General features: G+C 34.6%; 1 protein-coding gene across 1 annotated transcript; it reads left to right on the forward strand.

Moving 5' to 3' along the window:
* Positions 1 to 228: 228 nt before the first annotated feature.
* On the forward strand, positions 229 to 6,816 carry LOC133322864 (uncharacterized; the record flags this gene model as incomplete). Its single annotated transcript, XM_061531817.1, has 2 exons — positions 229 to 511; positions 6,667 to 6,816. Coding segments are annotated over exons 1-2 (375 nt in total), but the record flags the coding sequence as incomplete, so codon positions are not given.
* Positions 6,817 to 11,798: the final 4,982 nt, after the last annotated feature.

An 11,798-nucleotide genomic window follows, 5' to 3' on the forward strand; every position in this document is an offset into this window, starting at 1 on the left:
TTTGTGTCCCAATTGGAAAAACGATGAACAGCTGTTTTTGACATTACCCTCACACAATAACATCAAAATACGAAGCAAACGATAAAACGAAAACAACAACAACAAAAACCAAAATAATAAATACAAGACAGATTTTTGATTTTGCCATCATCATCAACATTTTTTCTTCTAAATTTTGTTATCTGGAAGAAAATTAATACAATTTTAAAATATAAATCCGCAAAATAATTAAACGGAATCGAAAGAAAATCAATGTGAACGTGTCTCCGTGTGTGTGTGAGCTAAAATGTCTTGGTTAAATAACTTAAATCTAAATACAATTAAAGGTCAATTGACAAATTTGGCCAATGAAATTTTGGAAGAAACTGCTGGTCCTGGCGATGATGAATATCGGGAACGTCCCAGATCACCACCACCAGCAATTGACAATAAGACGGCTATTGCCATGTTGGCGGATACCCAAAGGGAAAAAGAGGAACTGGATAAATTATGTTCCGACAAAGAAATGGAGGTGAGTGTGAGACACAAATGTTTCTGTGCTGTTTGGTTTGGTTGGATGTGCAGCACATCCCATCGCACCAGAAACAACACAACAAAAGGAGGGCAGTGGTGCAAAAGAAGCTGGAAGGCTGGGTGCGTGCGTGTGTACGTTTGTTGTGCTGTGTGATGCGATGCGGTGCGCGCCGCAAGTTGCAAAATATGTGTAGATAGAAAATTCGATTTTTCACTTTCCTCCAGAGTTTGACGCTGTAGTGATAGTAGTAGAAAGACGTCAGTCAGTTGAACGCCAAAAAGGTATATCGCCAAAGAAAGAGAGACATTGGAGATATTTTGTGGCAATTTGAACTCCAAGAATAAAAATCATCTGAAAAGGAGTTTTGTTTGAAATTGTGGTTTTGTAAAATAAATCTTTGATTGTGGTTTTATGTTTTCCAAATTGTGGTCCGCAGCAATTGTTTATGTACTGATAAGTGTTTGTTGTTATCAATTGCTGATTGGTTTGGTGCTGATAAGGGAATGCCATTAGTGTCGCAAGGATATGTTTCAATTTGACCTACAAAAATGTATGGACCTTAAATGGAATAAAGGATTAGGTAAGAATATACATTTAGCATCTTTTCTGAATATTGGAATATTGTTCTTTCCTGAATATTGGAATCTTGTTGGGTGTAAAGGAAATTTTTGTATGAAGTTGAAAAAAGGACATTTATTATGTAATAAGTGAAACGTATAGATAAACATTCATTTATTACTTTTTGAAATATAGGTATGTACATATTTCAATTTTACAAAATCAATTTATATTTGTGTTCATGTGTATATCCGGTATGTACCGGATGTAATATACCCACCACCAGTATATTCATTTTGGCATATAAATTCTGGATTAGAGATAATTTTTTTGGATAATAAGCCATGGTCTTTTGATTATTTCCAATTACAAAATTGCGATACGAAGCCCTGAGATTTTGTACACAAGTGGCCTAGGTCTTCAGTAAGGTCAGGATTGTAGGAGGGCTATAGCGGTCCCCGTTTGGAAACTGTCAATATGGGAAGAAGTCTAGTTTAGGATTGCTGTGCGTTTTTCATACCAAAAAGTTTGTAATTTTCGCCGTTTTCCTACAATGGAATGTACAGGAGTCAGAATGAAGTCCGAAAATTTTACCAACGAGTAAAACATCAAACCGAAGGCTTTGGTGCAGGCATATCCTCCTGTAGAGATGAAGAAGGAAACCTGGTGAGAGATACAGACAGCGTGCTGAGGATCTGGAAGGAGCATTTTGAAAAACTTCTGGTATCTAATAGTAGCTCCAGAACCAATAATAGATGACGGTATAGAGTGTTTAGCACCTAGCCAAGATGAGGTCAGAATAGCAATCAATCGACTGAAAAATATTAATAAATCAGTATGTGCCGATGGGTTACAAGCCGAACTATTCAAGACTGGTGGTCAGATGCTGGTAAGGAGCATGCACCAGCTGATTAGTGCAATTTGGCTAGAGGAATGCATGCCCAATGATTGGAACCTCATTGGAACCTCAGCATCCTCCAAATCCTGAAAAAACCCACGAAAAACACATTGACTCATTCCACCTATTCGTCGACTATAAAGCCTCATTCGACAGCCATATCCGTTCAGAGGTGTTTAAAGCCATTACGGCTATGCAGGATAACTTTAACTGGCACAAGGTTAGCAGTTAAAGTTGGGAAGGACCTCTCGGGGCCATTTAATACCGAACGAGGATTTATACAAGGTGACAGTTTGTCGTGTGACCATTTTAACATCCTGCTGGAAAAGGTTATACAGAGGCAAAAGTGAACGGAAATGGCACTATGTACACCAAACAACACATGTTACTCGCCTACGCCGATGACATCGACATAATGGGTCGAACATTGAGAGCGGTAACATACACCTTTGAACAAATTGAGAAGGAGTCTGCCAAAGTGGGTCTGGCAGTAAACGGCGAGAAGACCAAGCTGATGGTATCAACGCGCAAGCCGTCCAATAGACTGTGGAACTGGAGAACTAAAGCTTCGAGGTAGTTAAAGATTTTATATACCTTGGTACCGCCATAAATAAAACTAATGACATCAGTTTTTAAATTTGGAGAGTATAGTGTTGGCCAATATATGCTACTATTGTCTGAGTAAGCAATTCAAAAGGAAGGCCACTTCCCGCCAGACCAATCTCACACTCTACGGGTAGTATCAGCGACCTGTGCTGTTATATGGATCAGAAGCATGGGTACTTGCGCAAGCAGATGAGGCAGCTCTTGGAGTGTTTGAGAGAAAAATTCTCAGAATGGTCTATGGGCCGATCTGCGTTGGCGGAATGGATGAAGATGACCCAGCCCAGAAGGCATGTAAAAGTGAAAAAACTGATGGTTAGCGCAGAAGGGGAACGCCACGAATAAGATGGAAAGATCAAGTGGAAGACAACATTGCCGAATATGGTCTTTCAAATTTGAAAAACTGCGCAAAAGATCGACGCGCATGGAAATATTTTTTAACCCTTTGTGGCCCAATGTTGCAACAAAATGTTTTAGAGCTTATATTTATTATACAGTTAGTAGATATGCATTCTTTGGATTCCCTTTGTCAAGACCAGATTATGGACGACACATATCACGAGAAAAATCTAAAAATTCAAATTTTTGGTAATGTTATGAGCTTTTTAGTACAGAGAAGAGGGCAAAAAAGTGTACAGTACTAATTTGTGTATACAGTTCAAATTATTTAAATCGCTTCGTATTCGAAATGTACGAATTCTGCCATCAGAATTATTTTTGATTCTTGTAAAACAGAATATTGAAAATAATTTAAAATGATTTTTTTCGACGATTTTGCATTTTGTTTTCTTGATATTGGCCTTTTATTTTTCAGAAAGAATGTACATTAGAATAGTTGCATTAAATCAGGGAACAGAAAATTGTTCTATGATTACGGAAAAAAATTCGGGGCTCAAAGGGTTAAGCTCGGCTTATGGAACGACACAAGCCAGCTAAGTAAGTAAGCACTGTGGAAATTTCAAATAGGTTACAGTTTCTGAAAATTATTACCCTAGTACCAATTTCGATACATCCCAAAAAGTGGTAATCCTCGCCGTTTTCCAACAGTGGGACCTAACCTCTTAAGGCTTTATATGAAATTTTAATCAGTCCACTGGCAATTCTAAATAGGTTATGTCTTCTAGAAGATATTGCCCTAAAACATTTTCGATGCCCTTTTCGGTTTTGATATAGATTTGAAAAAGATAACAGATTGTGCAATATAATATATCCTTTATTAGCACAATTTTGAACATTATGTGGCGGCCGTACTAAAAGTAGTGTACAGATGGGGAATATCTTTGAACTTGATTTAAGTTTAAAGAAATATTTCGATGTGAAAAGTTTGGATTACTCCGTTTGCGAGTTATCGTGAACACCAGCCGCAAGGACAGACAGCTAGACGGGTGGATATATGTAAATCAACTTCAAATTGTCTAAAACGTATATCGTCTAAAGAAACATGGGGTATAACATCAATATTTCGATGAGACACCTTTTTGTCGTATTAATGTGTATATACCCTTATTAGCCATTTGGCTTCGAAAGTATCTAAATTGAATATTTGCCAAGTCAATTTTGATTTTTTTAAACTTTTTTGTTAAAAGTACAAAGTGCCGCTATTCGAGAGTTAACTCCATTACCAAAGTACCATTTATAATATATATATTTCCAGATTTATTCAATTAATAATTACCAAGAACATAAATTAATTTATTTATGCTTAAATAAAAACAATAATTTACATTTTAATTAAATTAGTAATTTGATTTATAAGCTAAAATAAAATGGCACATTTCACCTTTTAAAAATAAATTATAATACCAATGAATTACTTAAAGAATAATAATTAGAAATTCATATTTTTCTAATATTGAGATTTAAATAAATTAAGATTGGTAATTGTCTCCACCATATGGTGAATTGATTATTAAATTTGTCTTTCCGTTTGGAACACCTGAAAATACTATTTACCATAACAAAGTCATATTTCGATTCAGCCTTGTCCGTTCGTTAAAAGTTAGTTAATTAGAGCTCGCAATATGCTAGATAGTATTTCTAGAATTTGTTATTGAAAATTAAAATACGTTGGTTCACATTTTGATAGAGCCTCCATATATCCTGACTTCCCAAAATGTGTATTTTGGACACGATATTTAACCCAATTGGCTGTAATTTGGTAATGTGTATTGAAAATTTCTAAGAATATACATTCTTCTACCGAATTGGTTGCAATTATGAATTTTGAATTCTTATTAGGTAAAAAATCTGCCTATAAAAAATGTTGATATTGGTACCCCGAGGCCCCATTTAATGGTACCCCACAATTTTGGTATTTTGAGTATTTCAGAGACGTTTCTTAACTAAATTGGATGTAATTTGACATTTTGGGCTCTCATTGGGTGTGTTCGTACCAAAAATTATCAATACCTGTCTACATAGGACCGATATAATGGTACCCTCTAAAATTCGGTATTTTGACGCGTTTTCAACCGAATTTGATATTTTGTATTCTCATTGGGTGTCAAATTTCACTACCAAATATTATGTATAGTGACTCAAGTTTCAGTGTAGACCCCATATAATAGTACCCCCTATATTCGGTATTTTTGGGGGCTTTTAAACACGCTTTTCAACCGATTTAGTTGTAATTTGGTATTTTGTATTCTCATTGTATAATACATCTCGGTTCCAAAAATTATTAATATTTTCCAAAGTTTTCCAAAGGTCCCATTTTAGTATGAGTTTTTTTCCTAGGAGCCATCCATTAATATTAGACATTTTTAATGTCAACCTTTTGATGGTTACTTGCTTTTGTTTATACACTTAACCACACTGTGGTACAGGCTATTATGTCTTTGTGCATATGTTTGTAACAGGCAAAAGGAATCCAGATAGACCCATGGTTCCTTTTGAGAATATGCACAGAATCACTTTCTGAGTCGATTTATGCATGTCCGTCCGTCCGTTCATCCGTGTATTTTTGTGAACAAAGCACATCGCATTTATGACCCGATGTAATTTGGCACATGTCACTTATTTGGAGAAAATCGGTCCAGATTTAGATATAGCTCCCATATATATTTTCGTTCTTTGGATTTGTCCGAAAATTGATACAGCGAACTGAATTAAGTCTAGAATGATGTGTGATAAGTTTCATGGAAATCGGTTCAGATTTAGATATAGCTCAAAGTCCGTATATATCTTTCGATATGCACGAAATTTGGCATAGGGTAGTGAATTGAGTCTATAATGATGTGTGCTATGTTTCGTGAAAATTGTTTCAGATTTAGATATAGCTCCCATATATATTTTCGTCTGATTTAAGGTAAATGGTGCATCAAAGTCCCTAAATTTGTCACAGCGTACTGAATTGAGTCTATAATAATGTGTGCTAAGTTTCGTGGAAATCGTTTAGATTTAGCTATAGCACCCATATATATTTTTGTCCGATTTTCTGTAAATGGTGCGCCAAAATCCCTAAATATCTTTCGATATGCACGAAATTTGACATAGCGAACTGAATTAAGTCTAGAATGATGTGTGATAAGTTTCGTGGAAATCGGTTCAGATTTTGATATTACTTCCATATACATTTTCGTCCGATTTAAGGTAAATGATGTACCAAACTCCTAATGCTTGTTCGATTGACACGACAATTTGCACAACTTATTAAATTGAGACTAGAATGACGCTATTGTGTTTTTTTTTTAATTTGTGCAGATGCAGACATAGCTTCCATATATATGTATCGAACGGGTGTCTGAAATTAAATTTTTAACAGTGCGGCATACCGTATATTTATATTATTTTAAATATCCACTTCATGGTGGAGGTAGGATAACAAGTTCGACGTAATACTACATTTTAGTACTCACCCACTTTTCATTTTGCCGTTTAAATGATCAAAATTGAAATCGCACGGAAATTCAGGCCACGATAGGAAAAAACTAGTTCAAAATTGTGTCAAATTCTAAATATATAACTCACACTTATTGTACGCCATTCAACGCAGTTACCTTGACTCATGTTATTCTGTACCATTTTTATGTAAATTTTTCGTTCGTTTTTATTCACCTATTATTTGTATTCCGATTTTTTTTTCTTTTTCCAGATTTTAGCACTACGCAAACAAATTGAAACTCTATTACAAAATCAAATTAGCGATACTGGAGGTGGTGCTGGTGGAGGCGGTGGCGTCAGTGGAAGTGGTAGATCAATTGGTAGTGGCGCTTCAGGAGGTAGTGGACGTACCTCAAAATCGGTAAGTGTTACATTTTTCTTCTTCGTTTCTTTACCTTAAGTCATGGTCTATTTTTGTGATACTCACATTGAGTTTGTATTTCGATGACGTCGTTATGTTGTTGTCATCATTGGCAACTGGAATAAAAAGGAAATATACTGGGGCAACAGAACTTCCCCTATTTGCATACAACCCAGAAGTTGATCATCATACATATTTATTTATTATGCACATATATACGAGTATATTTTTGAATAGTTGGGGTTTTTTGTGTATTTTATTATATCCTCACTATATATATACAATTCAGCCATACATATTTATATAGGTATATATATGGAAATAAAAAAATGTTATCGAAATATGTGAATGTTTGTATGTGTATGCAACATTTTTTTTCACCCATAGTGGATCTAAATATTTACATATTGATAAAGAATGAACCAAAAAAAAAAAACACATCTGATAAAAACAAAATCAAGAGAAATTTACCGTCCCGTCCATGTGCCATGACATTAACTCGCACAATGTACGACGATACACTTCATCCACTTTTGTACACCTTGTACTGTTTACTTTCGTTGTTGTTGGTTTTTTATTACATTGGGATTATCTTCGTTGTTTTCCATTTTTTTGGGGGGGAAAACATAAAGTACAGTTTGAAGGCATAGTCAGTCTATGATTATGATTCTAATATATATAGTTTGATGTATTAAGTAATCGATGAACAATCTTGAAAATGATTCAAATCTGAAAATGATCGTCTTTTTCAGTATGTTCAAGGTCCCATCTTAGCATGAGTTTTTTCCTAGGATCCTTCCATTAATATTAGATATTTTGAATGTCAACCTTTTGGTGGAGGTATAAAAATGTTGATCCCGACGAACTTAACATCGTTTTGACTTGTTTTTGTTTTTTTTTGTATTTTGGGGGGTTAGAAGAAGCTTCATAGCAAAATTTGTAAATTCCTGTCAATCTTCATGCATAGCTCTTGGATACAAAGGTCATATCCCTTTATATGTATTTTATGTTTATTTCCAAGCGAAGTGAGTATGTTTTACAATTTGCGAAGTGGTAGTAATATTCTGTGCCGGAACCTTTGTAGCCAAACAACTTATGCACAGACATCTTCAATGGAAGTCCTTGCTGCTACATAGATCTATACAAAGGTAGCGTGAAACCTTTGTAAGTAATCGATGAACAATTTTAACAATGATTAAAATCTGAAAATGATTCAAATATCAGAGGGTGGGTTTCTCAAATATTTTTTAACCACCTTGCTATGACCTGGATTTTTCAAAGAATATTTTTTTTTTTGAATTACTATCAGAAAAATTTTTTTACATTCGTTTTTTTTTTCGGATTGAGATCAACTTTTTAAGAATATTTTTAAACCACTGTCTGAGCCAGAAATTTTATAGCCTCCATCATAAGATGGGGTGTATATTAAACTTGTCATTCCGTTGGCAACATCTCGAAATACTTACCACGGTGCGACCTCATATAGCATTAATAATCATGTCTGTCTGTTGAAATAACGATAGAGATCGCAATATTTATACCCTTCACCACATTGTGGTACAGGGTATTATGTCCTTGTGCATATGTTTGTAACATCAAAATTTGGCATAGCGCACTAAATTAAGTCTAGACTGATGTGCGCTAATTTTCGAGAAAATCGGTTCAGATTTAAATATAGCTCCCATATATATATTTTCGTCCGATTTAAGGTGAATGAGGCACCAAAGTCCCTATATATCTTTCGACGTGTACGGAATTTGGCACAGCGTACGGAAATGAGTCTAGAATGATGTGTGTTAAGTTTTGTGAATATCAGTTCAGATTTAGATATAGCTGCCATATATATTTTCGTCCAAATTATTGTAAATGGTGCATAAAAGTCCCTATATATCTTTTGATTTGCAGGAAATTTTGAATAGCGTGCAGAATAGAGTATAGAATGATGTGTGATAAGTTTCGTGAAAATCGGTTCAGATTTAGATATAGCTCCTATATATATTTTCGTCCAATTTAATGTAAATTGAAATTTGTACAATGTACTGAAGTTAATAAAAAAAATTAATTTCCTGTAAGTGTCGTTGAAATCGGTTCAGATTTAAGTTCGTTGAATTTCATGTTGGGATACATATGTGGAATATACCCAAACTGGTGAAGGGAATCATATAGTCGGCCCAGTCCGACTTTATTACTTTCCTTACTGGTTTTTATATAGAACTTTGAAATTTTGTACACCCATGAAATTTGTACAATGTACTGAAGTTAATAAAAAAAATTAATTTCCTGTAAGTGTCGTTGAAATCGGTTCAGATTTAAGTTCGTTGAATTTCATGTTGGGATACATATGTGGAATATACCCAAACTGGTGAAGGGAATCATATAGTCGGCCCAGTCCGACTTTATTACTTTCCTTACTGGTTTTTATATAGAACTTTGAAATTTTGTACACCCATGAAATTTGTACAATGTACTGAAGTTAATAAAAAAAATTAATTTCCTGTAAGTGTCGTTGAAATCGGTTCAGATTTAAGTTCGTTGAATTTCATGTTGGGATACATATGTGGAATATACCCAAACTGGTGAAGGGAATCATATAGTCGGCCCAGTCCGACTTTATTACTTTCCTTACTGGTTTTTATATAGAACTTTGAAATTTTGTACACCCATCCTCATTATGGATTGGCACCCAACACCTAGCCTTGTCAGGAAAGATCTTCATGAGCCTCTAAAGCAGTATTGAATTGTATTCACACTGATGTAGTTGAGAAAGCAATTCAAGAATACTTGAGATAATACAATCCTCGAAAAACACCCGCCTACGATTGCAGCAGAATAACAGCAGCTACCACAACAAACCAGAGTAGGGTTGGCACAACTGAGATCTGGATGGTATAGACGCCTTAATTCATATTGGGCACGAATCAATGGTGCCACCGTACCACTATCTGTCCGGCATGTGGTAATGGTTCATATGTCATGCTACACCTCTTTAACAGCCCAGCCAATCCCACTCATCTTACACCATCTTCACTTGGGACGCAACCGGTACAGATCGCATCCGAAGTTAAGAGCAGAACCACATTAAAGATAAAATACACAACAATATAAGCTACTACAGAAACAACAACACCGAGGATATTTAGCATTACAAATATAATATATTGGTCGACGTTTCGGTATGGCTCCCATATAACGATACGGACCCTTTTTTGGTATTTTTTGGGGGGTATAGACCCACGGTTTGGTATGACCTTCATATAACAGGACAGGACGAGTTTCACCAAATTGAAGATTTCTCCACCGAATTGGTTGCAATTTGATATGACGGCTTTTCATTGGTGATAAATCTTCATATCAAAAATTGTCAATATCGGGCCACGTTTAGATATAGCGGTTCTCCTAATGTTCGGTATTTTGAGGATTTCAGACAAATTTTTCATTCGAAATGGCTTTAATTTGAGATTTTGGGTTTGGGTTTAATTTGAGATGTGGGTTAAATAACTTTTTCATCCTAAATATCTCAAATTTGATATTGTGGTTTTCATTTTGTGAAAACCTTTCCAAGTGAAAATTATCATTACCGGTCCACGTAATAAAGGCCACATATAACAATACCCCAAATTTTCGGAATTTTAACAATTTCAGACACATTTTTCTTTTGAATTTGCTCTAATTTGATATTTTGGGTTCTAAATTTCGGTCTATATTTGAATATAGCCCACAAAATATAAAGGAGCCCAGTCCCATATTGTAGATTTTAGTCGGATCCTCGAACCAAATGGGCTGAAATTTGACATTTCGGATGCAGAAAATAGTCAATATAGGTCCATGTTCCACAATATTCCATTTTCGGTATTCTCAGGGCTTTAGACGCATTTTGCCACATATCGTAATCTTTGCAGAGCATTATTTACACTCGTACCGATTTTGAACCGAATTGGCTGTAAGTTCGAATTTTGTATTCCAATTGGTGCCAAATTTCACTACCAAAAATTATTAATAGCTACCCAAGTTTCAGGATAGCCCTCATATTATGTTGGGGAATACAATGTGAAGAAGGAATGGTTTTCTGACATACATTTTCTTCAATAAGATTAACTAATGGTCTTATATAAAGTCTTTCGGCTTTCTATATGAAGATCTTCTGGTATTCAGTAAGATAGTATTTTGTTCTTCTATAAGAATACTTTCTGGCATTCTATAAGACTATCTTCTTGGTATCTGCAAGAAAAACATACTAATTTCAGATCATCAACAAGAAGACCTTGGGTCTTCTGTAAAACAAAAAATACTTTTTTTGTTATCAATGGGAAGATTTTTGGGTTGTAGTAGTATTCTCCTAAACCCTTCTCGTCATCTAGGATTTTTAAATATTTTAGGTGTTGGTTAAATTAAAATAAAAATTTGCTAAAGGGGTATCCGATGAAAAGTTCGAAGTGTTGCATATTTAATATACACTCTGCCTTATAGAGGTAAATATAGGCATATAAATTTTGTATCTTGCTGTTATAAGTGTAACATTTCAGTACCTTAACATCTTATCATAACCTCACAATGATCTGATTTGCAAAAATCAGTTTGATTCTTATCTCAAATATCCATATGTTAGCAAATCTAATTAGAAAATATTTCAACTATTATTAATATGCAATTGGAAAACAAAGAGATACGGAACAGTCCTACAGTCCTACAGCACAAACAAATCAAAGTTTACGAACAAACATTACCAATATTTAATAAAAAACTATAATCAAATTATTCAAATAATAATACCAAGGGGTGCAACACATTCTATCGGAAGTTCTACAGCTATGTCGTAGTGGTGATTCTGATGACGACAAAGTTGAACTTAATGTTTGCTCTTAGCGTGGTGTGCCATAAAAGCCATAGCTATGTAGAAGGTGCGAGTACAGAAACCAATATATGATAAAATAATAAAAAAAAAACAATGATGTGATAATACATATTTTTGTATATAAAATAAA

This window comes from Musca vetustissima, unplaced genomic scaffold, assembly GCF_032173495.1.
Source record: "Musca vetustissima isolate MV318-11 ecotype Yass unplaced genomic scaffold, APGP_CSIRO_Mvet_v1 utg1190, whole genome shotgun sequence".
Taxonomy (NCBI): Eukaryota; Metazoa; Arthropoda; class Insecta; order Diptera; family Muscidae; genus Musca; species Musca vetustissima.